Source organism: Microcaecilia unicolor, chromosome 4 (genome assembly GCF_901765095.1).
Source record: "Microcaecilia unicolor chromosome 4, aMicUni1.1, whole genome shotgun sequence".
In the NCBI taxonomy this organism is placed as follows: domain Eukaryota; kingdom Metazoa; phylum Chordata; class Amphibia; order Gymnophiona; family Siphonopidae; genus Microcaecilia; species Microcaecilia unicolor.
Window position 1 is genome coordinate 164578537 of NC_044034.1, and position 13435 is coordinate 164591971.

The 13435-nt window shown below is 42.5% G+C and overlaps 1 protein-coding gene across 3 annotated transcripts in view; it reads left to right on the plus strand.

Annotated features, from left to right (window-relative positions):
* The first annotated feature begins 3094 nt into the window (after positions 1-3094).
* Positions 3095-13435, plus strand: part of MAPK8IP1 (mitogen-activated protein kinase 8 interacting protein 1) — a 46047-nt gene continuing 35706 nt past the window's right edge. For all 3 annotated transcript variants that reach the window (XM_030200834.1, XM_030200835.1, XM_030200836.1), the window contains exon 1: positions 3095-3214. In XM_030200834.1, coding sequence (XP_030056694.1) covers positions 3129-3214 — 86 coding nt within the window. In that variant the 5' untranslated portion in view covers positions 3095-3128. The remainder of the gene's footprint in view (positions 3215-13435) is intronic.

Below are 13435 nucleotides of genomic sequence, written 5' to 3' on the forward strand. Positions count from 1 at the left end.
GATTAGAAGTTGATGTTAGTAAAATTGAGAGATAGTTGAAGTTATAAATAACCTGTTTATGTTAGACATGAAAATTGTTCAGAGACTTTGCTGAATATGATATGGAATTTTCCGTGCAAATCAATAAACAAATTTAAACATAAACCCAAAGGTTTCTATGATAGCATTGTGCTTATTTGAATTAGTTTTTCTGTACAAGTTTTGCTTGATTTGTGTTTATTTGAAATAAAAAATTTTTAAACATCTTGTCAACAAGGGGTGGGGCTAGGTGGGGGCAGGGGGCCCTACCGAACTGGTCTGCACAGGGCCTTGCAATTGCTAAGACCAACCCTGCCCCCCCCCCCCCCGAACATTTAAATCCTTTAGGTCTTCACCAGCAGCAAGAAGTAACTCATTCTCCTTGCTCCTGCCGGCTCCAAGCCTTCCCTCTGATGCAACTTCATATTTATAAATGATTTAGAGATGGGAGTAACTAGCGAGGTAATTAAATTTGCTGATGACATAAAGTTATTCAAAGTCATTAAGTCGCGACAGGATTGTGAAAAATTACAGAAGGACCTTACGAGACTGGGAGAATGGGCAGCTAAATGGCAGATGATGTTTAATGTGAGCAAGTGCAAGGTGATGCTTGTGGGAAAAAAGAACCTGAATTATAGCTACATCATGCAAGGTTCCACGTTAGGAGTTACGGACCAAGAAAGGGATCTGGGTGTCGTCGTCGATAATACACTGAAACCTTCTGCTCAGTGTGCTGCTGAGGCTAGGAAAGTGAATAGAATGTTGGATATTATTAGGAAAGGTATGGAAAACAGGTGTGAGGATGTTATAATGCCGTTGTATCGCTCCATGGTGCGACCGCACCTTGAGTATTGTGTTCAATTCTGGTCAACGCATCTCAAGAAAGATATAGTAGAATTGGAAAAGGTGCAGAGAAGGGCGACTAAAATGATAGCGGGGATGGGACGACTTCCCTATGAAGAAAGACTAAGAAGGCTAGGGCTTTTCAACTTGGAGAAGAGACAGCTGAGGGGAGACATGATAGAGTTATATAAAATAATGAATGGAGTGGAACGGGTGGATATGAAGTGTCTGTTCACGCTTTCCAAAAATACTAGGACTAGGGGGCATGCAATGAAATTACAGTGTAGTAAATTTAAAACAAATCAGAGAGAATTTTTCTTCACCCAATGCATAATTAAACTCTGGAATTCGTTGCCGGAGAATGTGGTGAAGGCGGTTAGCTTGGCAGAGTTTAAAAAGGGGTTAGACGGTTTCCTAAAGGACAAGTCTATAAACCACTACTAAATGGACTTGGGAAAAATCCACAATTCCAGGAATAACATGTATAGAATGTTTGTACGTTTGGGAAGCTCGCCAGGTGCCCTTGGCCTGGATTGGCCGCTGTCGTGGACAGGATGCTGGGCTCAATGGACCCTTGGTCTGTTCCCAGTGTGGCATTACTTATGTACTTATATACTTATGGTGTACATACTAATTGAAGAAGACAGAGCAAGAGAGATTTGCAGATATGCAAAACCGAAGGGTAAATTAAGATGTTAAACTATAGGTTTCCTGAAAAAGGCCATTTTAGGGGGAGGGGTTCAAATTAGAGTAGGATGCCCCCTGTCTAATACATTGTGGGAGTGTGTTCCAAAGAGACAGAAGGCTGAATCATGGGAGATATCCAGTCCCAGGGAAGATGGGGTAGGGAGATGGATTAAACCAGTTTGAGCTGAGCACAGACCATGAGAGGGCTCATAGGGAATGAGTAGGTTGTTAATGTATGCAGAGACTGAAGGAAAATGACCCTTATAGACCAAAAATCAAAAGTTCATATTTTATTCAAGCATACAAGGGTGTTCCAATTTTAAACGCTCATGGTCGCGTCTAATGTTATATCCCTGCTTTTCAATTTTTATTTTTTAGGCCTGTTTCTCATTATGCCACATAGAACAAGTGATTTGTAGCAGAATCTGCTCTTAAATAGTTCCACTCCTGTAGCCTTGTGATTTTTTTTTTACACCTCCATCTTTCTGTGCTCATAACTGTTCAATACAATTGCTCTGGTGTAGATCTAATATTACCCTGATGTTCTATTATTCTAAGATCTGGTGCAGTTTTAACTTGCTGTATCTGCTTTGAGCTCTTTAGTTAAAATTAAAAAAAAAAGTGTAATGAATGGTATATGAGATCTTTATGTACCAGAATTGCTGGAAACATTACCGTCCAAGGTCGCCAGCTTCAGGATATTCCCTCTTTGGGTGGAAATAGAATATAAACGTTTGCTTTGGTGTTGGGCCTTAAGGGGCAGAGATTGTGGACCACTGCAGGTGTATCTCTGTTCCATGCAGGCTACTAAAGGCAGAGTTTTTGATTTTCACATGTAAGTTAATGTGCAGAAAAATCCAGAGTAAAAGGCTGCAGCCACAAATGGCATATCTTTCCTGCAAAGACAAGAATAACCTGGCAATACCGCCATAAGCAATGGGTTTCTGCTCCTTTCCCAGCACATTGGTGCAAGGATGACATTATCTGGGGCTCTTCCCCAGTGGTCATCTCCCTCCTGGTGAGATTAAGCCCCCATGTCGGCCAACAGTTTCTAGTTAGAGAAATCCTGCGCAGGTCTGTCGTGACACTTACCCTGGCCTGCTTCATGTTCCCTCATATCGCACCGGTGCCTTTGCCTTTTCTGCTTCGCCTGCTTGAATTATTACTTGCAATATCTGGGGCTCTTATGACTTTGAACTGATCAAACCCGAGAGAAGAAAGGGGCAGTTGTCTCAGGTCGGGGAGATGGGGGCAGACTGGGGGTGTTTCACACTTTGGAAGGGTGGAATGGTGGGGGACTCGCTCTGACCCTCAATCGACTTCTTTTCCAGGGAAAATCTCCCGACTGTCTAAGGAAACCTGTTTCTTCTCCTCCCCTTCCTGCTCCTCACTCTGCCTCTCTCCTTCACCACCGTGCTTTCACCTGTCCGCTTCTCCCCGTCTCCCTTCAGGCGAACCTCTCCCCCCCCCAACCCCCCCTCCCCGTTAGCCTCACCTCGCCACTCCTCCCCCCCCCCCCCCCCCCCCCCCCCCGTCGTATCACGCCTGTGCCTGGATGGAGTGATCTGCTGATAGACAGTATGGCGGAGAGAGAAAACGGAGCCGCTTCCCCTGCCGGCTCATCCCCTTTCCTGGGTCTCCACATCGCTTCTCCTCTCAATTTCAGGTACCCACTGCTCCGATCGCTTGCTCCGCTTCCTTTCCGCAGGCCGGGAAGGCGAGCCGCGGTTATTCGCCTGATCTGATCCCTTCTACCTGGGAGCTGAGGCGGGGGCCGATCCCCTCCTTTCCCCGGGTACCCTACATCCTGCTGCAGTCCTTCCAGTGCACCCCCCCCCCCCCCTTTCCAATCGTGCCTGAATCCTTCCTTGCTCCCTCTTGCATTCTTCATCTTTCTGGCATCCCTGGGGTCACCTCCCTCTCGGCTTGGTCGGGGGTGTGCTGTTATTCGTTTTTCTTTTACGATTGTTCGGCTGCCGTTCTTGGCTCCTATCAGCCCAGCCTTTCCTACTGTCTGTTTGCCATTGAGATCCGCCGACACTCTTATTCAGCTTAGTGGATTCAGGGTGTGGACGAGAGCAGCCTGCAGGGGAAAATAGGTGAGCGAGGAGGATGAGGATGGAAACCCGTATTCCAGGAATCAGGGAAGACTGCTGGGCATTTCTGGTGTTCTTTTATTTTTCTGAGGAGGACAGATGTGAAAAATTACGTGATGGTGTGGGGGGGGGGGGGGGGGGGGGGGGATCTGCTTCCAGATAGGCATTGTGAATAACAGGTGAATATTTTATTTTATTTTATTCGTGTATAAAGTGGTGAGTTTGAATAGAGAGAGAGAAAGAAAGAGATTATTTTGGACGGTTGTGAAAAATGGCTATCTTAGAGAGAGAGCAAAATTCAGAGCCAAGCTTCCATTTTTCTATCTTTTTCAGTTCTTCTGAAGCTCAGTTCCCTCCATTACTGTAATGCACAAGCAGGTACTCCAGAGGCAGGGCTTGCATCCTGGCACCTGCAGCCCACATTTGTCCTGGGTGGCTGGAAGGGAGGAGGAACCTGCTGTGTATCTCAGTTTTGCTGGCTGTAGATTGGGAAGGAGTCTGAGGAACTCCTATCAATAACAATCCTAATAGTATTAATTTAATCTTAAGATGCAGCCCTTCCCCTATTACAATGTCACTTGCACTTACATCAAAATGGGCAACAAGCAGGCCAAATAAGGCAGAAAAACAGTAACACTAGAGGCCGGGGCCTAGGCTGTAGCCCAGGAAATCTTTCCCACTTATCTATCTATCTATCTATCTATCTATCTATCTATCTATCTATCTATCTATCTTTTTTGTTTCCTTTCTGATTCCATCACAATGACTGTAATCTTTTATTTTTCTTATTAGTATCTTTACTTACACTGTAAACTGCTCTGCTCTGTTGGAAGTGCGGGAAAGCAAGTTTTCTTTAAAAAAAAAAAAAAAAACAATAGTGTGGAGGAGCAGCCTACCAGGATTCAAAGCCCACTGATGCTTCTTGTGATCTTGGCAGGGCAGGATTAAGGCCTAGGCAAATTAGGCACATGCCTAGGGCCCAAATGTTTAGGAAGGGCCCTCTCAGATATGTTAATTCAGTGGCTTTCAAGGAAGATTTTTGCCCTGGTGTGTGTGATGGGGGAGAAGAGAACCACAGCACTTGCTCCCCATAAAGGTCTGTCTGCTCTCTGCACTGTCCTCCAGCTGATAGGAAGAGTCAAGCAAGCAGTGCTGTTCTAATCTAGTCTAATCAATTTTTTCTATATTGCTAGCATAGCATATACAATAAAAAAACAAGCCAATAACATTAACTAACCATTGCGAAAAACCATATAAGAATTCTCAAGTCTTAAATCAGTCAGAAAAGATCTCCAATAATTGGTAGCCTGATATGAATATGATCTTTCATGATTTCTTTTTGATACAAGAGGATGAACCGGGGGGGGGGGGGGGGGGGGGGGGAAGAAGAGCATTACTATTCTTCAATTTTAAAGTTAATTGAACAGATGAATGATAAAGTAAGTCATACAGAAAAACTGAGGTTAGACCCTGCAAAGATTTAGGGGGCCTTTTAAAAAGCAGCACTAGTGTTTTTAGCTCACGGTAAAAATCAGCTGGCGGTAAATTGCTGAGACACCCAAAGGAATATAATGGGTGTCTCAGCATTTACCATCAGTTGATTTTTACTGCCAGCTAAAACGCTAGCGTGGCTTTGTAAAAGGCCCCCTAAATTATCATTATAAATGAATCATTAATCATTAAAATTATAAAAAAAATCATGGGGAACTGAGGAACTTAGTTCGATTCCCGGCACAGGCAGCTCCTTGTGACTCTGGGCAAGTCACTTAACCCTCCATTCCCCACTGCATTGAGCCTGCCATGAGTGAGAAAGCGCGGGGTACAAATGTAACAAAAATAAAATAAAAATTCTGGCAGCAGTATTCTGCAAAAGTTGTAATCTATCTAATTGTTTTTTTAGGAAGACCAACGTAAACCGAGTTACAATAATCAAGCTCTAGCAATATATAAGATTGCACCACCAATGCAAAATATTTAATATCAAAACAAGACTGAATAGACCTTAAGTGTCTCATTTAAAAATAAAACCCAAACATCCATGATTTTAAGTTGTTAATGCATTATAATACAGCAGAATAAGTAAGATCAATACTATCAAGTACAGGAAGCCAGATAAAGATATCGTCAGCATAAGAAAACAAGCAAGCTCCCAGTGGTAAAGAAATAATAATTACAGTATGCATGACTATGTTTAATAATATTGGTGTGAGCCTTGGGGTACCCTGCATACACCCACCCCCACCCTGGATTCCTTATAGTGTGACTGAAAATGCAAATCTGGGTGTATTCTGGATTTGCATGTGCAATTTAATTACTTAACAGGCCAATCAGTGCCAATAATTGCCGTTTACCAAGCAATTATTGATACTAATTAGCATTAATTAGAATTTCCACACACAACTTGCTAAGCATACTTTGTAAAGTGGTGCACATAAATTCTAATGCGTGCTGCTAAAGTGGATGTGGCCATGGATGTGGAATGGGTGGGTCATGGGCATTCTGAAAATTTACATGCAGGGTTATAGAATGCACCTGCTCCCCATCTAACTTAGGTGCCAGTATTTACACCAAGTTTTACTTGGCGTAAATACCGGTGCCTAAAGTTAGGTGCAGTCATGGCTGCTAGGCATATTCTATAAACCACACCTAATATAGAATACACCTAGGTGGAAATATTTTGGTGCAGATTTTACAGGTGCCATATATAGAATTATTCTAATCCATAATGGGACCTGCTGCTTCTACCTTTGCTGGTTTTCGTCTTCAGTCAGAACTATGTGGGGTCCCCATTTGTGGAAGATTTCAAATTGTATTATATTGGGGTACCCAACACACTTGTTTGCCCAGGCTCCACCAAAGGATTAATCCTGCTTTGGATCTTGGACAAGCCACTTCACCCTTTTGGTTCATGTACAACCTTTATTTATTTAGTTTTAGATTTTGCTCACACCTTTTTCAGTAGTAGCTCAAGGTGAGTTACATTCAGGTACACTGGATATTTCTCTGTCCCAGGAGGGCTCACAATCTAAGTTTGTACCTGAGGCAATGGAGGGTTAAATGACTTGCCCAGGATCACAAGGAGCAGCAGTGGGATTTGAACTGGGTACCTCTGGATTGCAAGACCAGTGCTCTATCCACTAGGCCACTCCTCCACCCAATTTCAATAGCAGACTATGGACTTTTCCTCCTGGAATTTGTCCAAACCTTTTTTAAACCCAGATGCTAACCACTGTTACCATATCCTCCAGAAAAGAGTTCCAGAGCTTAACTATTCGTTGAGTGAAAAAAATATTTCCTTTTATTTGTTTTAAAAGTATTTCCATGTAATTTCCTCAAGTGTCCCCTAGTCTCTGTATTTTTGGAACGAGTACAAAATTGATTTACTTCTATCACATCATGAAGGTGTAGAATGGGCAAATAGGACATAGTTGTTTATGCTTTCATACAGTATTAAGACTATGGAATATGCCATGAAACGAATAAGCAGCACGTTTAAAACAAGTCAGTGAAAAGTATTTTTCACTCAATATATTTATTTATTTATTGCATTTGTATCTCACATTTTCCCACCTTTTTGCGGGCTCAAAGTGGCTTACAATACATTATGAATGATGGAAATTACATTTTGTTACAATTCGGTTATGGATTACATTGTGAAGAGTTATACGAGACAAATCAAAGTATCGTTAAGGAATATATCAATGGAAAAGAACATTGAAACATTGAAAGGAAAACAACGAGAAACTAGAGGTTCTGAGGACAATATATAGCATATAAAAACGAATAACCTATGGTATACATTTTCTGTGATTAAAGGTATGAGTGTGGTGCGATTTCAGGATTGAGAATACATAAGTGGATGTGTTGATGTATAACGGAGCAGTGAGTGTGGATTTTATATGTTTTGGTTCTTTCCGTAGATTTTATCAAAAAGATGTGTTTTCAGTAATTTGCGGAAGTTGGTTTGTTCGTGAATCGTTTTCAGGTTGCACGGAAGTGTGTTCCAGTACTGCGTGCTCATGTAGGAAAAGGTTGACGCGTGTAGCGTCTTGTATTTCAGGCCCTTGCAGTTAGGGAAGTGTAGGTTGAGGAAGGTTCATGATGATCTTTTGGCGTTTCTGGGTGGTAAGTCAATTAACTCAGACATGTAAGCTGGGGCTTCGCCGTGAATAATTTTGTGGACTAATGTGCATACTTTAAAAGTAATGCGTTCCTTAAGTGGGAGCCAGTGTAACTTCTCTCGTAAGGGTTTTGCACTTTCATATTTTGGTTTTCCAAAGATGAGTCTGGCTGCTGTATTCTGGGCTGTCTGAAGTTTCCTCAGGATTTGCTCTTTGCAGCCTGCGTACAGCGAGTTGCAGTAATCCAGATGACTGAGTACGAGGGATTGCACTAGGCTGCGAAAAACGGATCTTGGGAAGAATGATCTTAATCTTTTCAGTTTCCACATGCAGTAGAACATCTTTTTGGTTGTGTTGTTTGCATGGGTTTCGAGCGTTAGGTGGCGATCGATAGTAACTCCAAGGATTTTTAACGTTTCTGAGATTGGGAGGTTTAGTTTTGGTGTATTTATAGCGGCAAATTCCTTCGTATTGTATTGGGAAGTGAGTATCAGGCATTGAGTCTTTTCTGCATTCAGTTTCAGACGAAATGCGTCTGCCCAGGTGTTCATGATGTATAGGCTTTGGTTAATTTCGTTGAAGATTTCCTTGATGTCTTGTTTGAAAGGGATGTATATTGTTACATCATTGGCGTATATATGTGGGTTGAGGTTATGGTTTGATAGGATTTTTGCCAAGGGGATCATCATTAGGTTGAAGATGGTTGGTGAGAGAGGTGATCCTTGCGGTACTCCACATTCAGGTGTCCATGCGGCAGACGTGGTTGAATTTGATGTGACTTGGTATGAACGCTTGGTTAGGAACCCTTTGAACCAGTTTAGGACATTTCCTCCAATGCCAAAGTATTCAAGTATGTGTAATAGGACTCCGTGGTCAACCATATCGAAGGCACTCGACATGTCAAATTGTAGGAGGAGTATATTGTTACCGGTTGCAATCATTTGTTTAAATTTAGTCATGAGGGTAATTAATACTGTTTCTGTGCTGTGATTTGATCGGAATCCTGATTGGGCATCATGCAATATTGAGTGTTTGTTTAGATAGTTGGTAAGTTGTTTAGTTACCATTCCTTCAGTTATTTTGGTTGTTAGTGGTATGGATGCTACTGGTCTGTAGTTGGTTATTTCTCTTGCGCTTTTCTTTGTGTCTTTGGGTATAGGGGTGAGTAAAATTTGAAAGGGTTTAGATAAGTTCCCAGAGGAAAAGTCCATAACCCATTATGAGCCAGATAGGCTCTGGAAAACCACTGTTGGTGTAGAGTTATGAGCAATAAATTATCGATTCCTTGGGAACCTGTTGAGTACTCATGAGCTGGGTTGGCCACTGTCAGATTCAAAATGATTGGTGGATCTCTGCTCTGGCCTAGTATAGCACATTTTATGTTCTTATAGGACAAATATGGCATTAGAACTGAGAAAAAGGTCATTTGGCTAGGGTCAGAGAATGAGAGAGGGAGACAGAGAGACTGAGGATTAGAGCTGCGACTTCACTCGCTTCCAGGAATAATTCTGAGCTGCCCATTTATTAAAAGACAGAATAGGCCTGCAAACAAGCTCCTTCTTAACCTCCTAGATTCTTCATTGATGTCTCAATTCTGACCTTTGGATGTAATTATTTTGCAGAGACTAGTAACAGCTGTTTGTAGGATACTGGGAACAAGAGATAGGGGCCGGGTCAGGCAGGGTCTTTCCTCTGGGAGCCCTGAGGGTCAGAAGGACCAGGTTTTTGTGATAGGACTGCTCAGTATTGATATCCTCTGAGCCTACTGGTCAGCGGGTATAGCGTTGTCTCCCTTTTATAGCACTTTCCATTGCTTTCATGGTCAGGCAGATCCATAGAACATCAAGTCCTCATTCATTCTTTTGAAAAACTGGATTGGGTCTCATCTGAGTTATCCATATTATATAGGTTATATGGCTTAGTTCTATGGTTGGTCAGTCTAATACATTACAATTGAATGTTAGGAAGACATAGATATTATGGCTGGGTCAACATGGTTCACTCTCTAATTTTGGAATTGGATAGGAATTAAATACCCATTACTATTCTAGGTCATAATCTGGGAGTATGGTAATTATTATTATTATTATTTTATTTGGTACATTTATACCCCACATTTTCCCACCTATTTGCAGGCTCAATGTGGCTTACAAAGTATCGTAAAGGCGTTTCCCATTATGGTTGATAAGAAATACAAGATTGTGTTCTGGTCACATGAGGTAGAAGTATATCAGGCATCAGTTAAAGAATCATTTGGAAGTGATTAGGCAGCTGGGGGTCTATTTGCCAACATCTGATCTGATTATGGTGACTGAGGCGCTCATTTTATCCTGACTGGTTTATAGTGATTCAGTTTATGTGGGAATAATGCAGATTGAGATTTGGCTCTTATAATTGCTACAAAGTACTGCAGTGCAGATAGCTAACAGGCTTTCTGCACCTGTATTATAACAATTGCATTGGCTTCCTGTTAAGAGAGAGATTACATTTAAGATAAATTAGGAGTGGACAAGGCTTTGTGAATTTTGCAAGAATCTTTTCTAATTATGCTTCAGGATGAGCACTACGATTTCAGGATGAAGCACTCCTCTGTGTGCTAACCTTGAAGGGAATTGAACTGTTGCATTTATAGGGCGGGGGGGGGGGGGGGGGGGGTGGCATGGAACAGTCCCCCATGTGATCTGAGACTAGAGAAAGATTACCTCAAGTTTCTAAACAGCTGTTTGTGCTGTATGTACTGAAAGGGTAGGAAATTTGGAGGGAAGATTTTTATTGTTTTATGTTTGTTTATCTTATTGCTATTTTAGGCTATGTTTTTTAATGAATTGTAACTGTTTATTTTATACTGTTGTAAACTGCATAGAGCATTTTCTTTAGATATGAGTAATCTGTTCTGTGTATTCCTAGTTGCTTAAGTGCGCCTGTGTAGGTGCCCACTGCCTGAAAATGTCCGGACAGTCTCAACAGTCTCATGGTTAAATCATGAGTCACAGAGTGCAAAAAAAACAGTTCAGGGTGGGGATTTATGAGTACAGGCAAGCAGAAGTTTCTGAGATTAAATTTTGGGGTCCAGTGATGTGCAGAGAGAGGAACAGTGTTATCTTCCTCTGACTGTTATTATAGGCATTCACTTCAGGTAGCCTGATGTGTGTATGTAGAACAATATAGATATAGGGCAGTACCATATCTAATATCATGATATGTATACCTGAATACATAAAAAAGGTTTGGACGGCTTCCTAAAGAAAAAGAAAGACGTGCAACACATGTGCCTGTGCACCGTGACAAAATCACCCTCTAACAGGAGAAAGGAGAGGAGAACAGGGTTTAGAAAAGGCTGGAAGAATGGAGCCTCAGAGTCAGTGCCATTGATTTCAGTAACCTGATTCCCCCTTTGTCCACGAGCCTGGCACAGGGGGGAGGGGAGAAGAGGCAGGCTGGAGGTACTATTGATTTGGGTCTTGATTTGGTGGAAGCAGCATTTGGCTGTTGTTAGAAAGACAACAGGAAGCTGCAGGATGCAGTGCAGTGGTTCAGAACAGCTGATCCCATTTATTTGCAAGCTGCAGGGAATCTGTCTCCAGTCAGAAGGGCGAGAGCCAGCGCCGGTTTATTTCTGAGGTGCTCTAAACTGAACTGATAGAGATATCAACACTTGGCAACATCTGACAGCAAGAACCGACCACATTGACTGAGGATGGAGTTTGGGAAGGAAGATGAGAATTGGATGGAGGAGCGATGGTAGGCTAAAATCTGATTTCTGAGAATACCTACAAGTATGTGACTGTATCTGTGGTGGCTTCTGTGCAGACCTGGCTCTGTATGGACTCTGTCCAACTGCAGACCTGCCAAGTTACCCAGTTCCAAGAGGCAGACTTTTTGGCCAGTCCTGGTTTCAAACTTATGTAGGATTTGCAGTCCTTGAATCTACCCATTGAAATCAGTGCTACAGGTCCCATAATGCACCAGGATAGAGTTATCTAAAATCCAGGAGTGATCTAGACTCTCCCTCTTGGAACTGGGTAACTTGGCGGCTGCCAGACCACTAGTTAGAGAGTTCAGATCATTTCTTCTCCCAGTACAGCACTGATGTTCTTCACTTTCTACTCAAAGAATTTTTATCCCCATTTGCAAAAAACAGAACTTAGTTTTGTAATTCAGGGGTGTGCCACAATACAGAGTTTTAACAGTTGTCCCCTCCCCAGTTACTCTGTGTTGTCACCGTGATGTAACTGGAGTGCCCTGGGACGGTGTTTTGTGATAAAATGTATTATTGCACCTTGCTCCACTTAAATAAGAGGAAATAGCATGGCAGTGTGTTTACAAATTCTGCAGATGTATTCTTTCTTTCAGGAATGGAATAGAAAGAAACCCAGAAAAAAAAGATACATAGAGGAACAGACGTCAGCTATTTTATGTGCAGTACTGCATACTTGGAGTGGTAGTACAGCAGTTTGGAAACCAGGGAATGTTGGTTCAAATCCAACTGCAGCTCCTTGTGGCCCTGGACAAGTCACTTAACCCTCCACTGCCTGGAGCTCTAGTGCTAGGCAAATTCTGGCAGTAATGCCAGACCAGGTCATGCTCACTATATTTGGCAGAAGCAACATAATGATACCTTACACTGCACAGGAGAAGACTTAAGCAAACCATTCCTGTATCATGCCAAGAAAGCTACAAGGGGCTGCAGGGGGGGGGGGGGGGGGGGGGGGGGGAATCCCTCATTGTGTGGTTGCCAAGAGTTGGTTCAACTGAGGCTAAATCTGGATCTGGACTGTACATTTAACATGTAGGAAACATGCATGCAAGGTATGTTACATGTATATTTTAACAGCATGTATTAATACACAATGTTCACACTTATATCTTATTGTGCACTGCTTATGTCTACACTTGTTCTATCCACTCTTTTTGTTTGGATTTTATTTTATATTTTCATAATTGTTTTTGTAGCTTTTTTCTTATTACACAATTTATTGTATAATTTGTTAATTTGTGATTCCTGACATTTATCCTATATAATTTGCACCTCCAACGTTCCATCATTGCCTGGCTACGTGGGTTCGTAACATCTCATGATGTCAGCCAGCCTCCAGCGTTCCATTCCCCCTCACTGCCCCGCCCTCGCGTCAAAATGTAATGACGCCAGAGGGCGGAACAGTGAGAGGGAAGGGAACACTGGAGGTGTGCTGACGTCAGGATGTTACCAACGGAAGGGAAGCCAACCAGAAAATGATGAGGTACAAAGGAAGAGAGAATTGCGGCACATCGAGGGGAGGGCAGGGCAGAGCAGAGCAGAATCAATGGAAATGGATGGGATGGGAGGAGTGGACAGGAGAGAAGAGAATCACAGGACACGGATGAGAGAGCAGGGAAGAGGAGAATCGCTGGAGGGGAGGGGAGGGAAGGGAAGAATTGCTGGACATGGAGGGAAGGGGAGGGCAGGGGAGAGACAAAAAATTGCTTACAAGAGAGACTTTCTAGGGCCCATTTCATTGTTGAGGAAACAGGCTGGGTTCCACTAGTGTTTTATAAGGACCCCTGAAGAAGGCCTGTGTGGGGTCATATTCCTAGTCACATTGTGGTCTTATCAACTGTAGACGAATAAATCCTTTGGAGATCAAATTTTGAATCTATTGACTTTTAGTGACATAAGTCTTGAAGATTTTT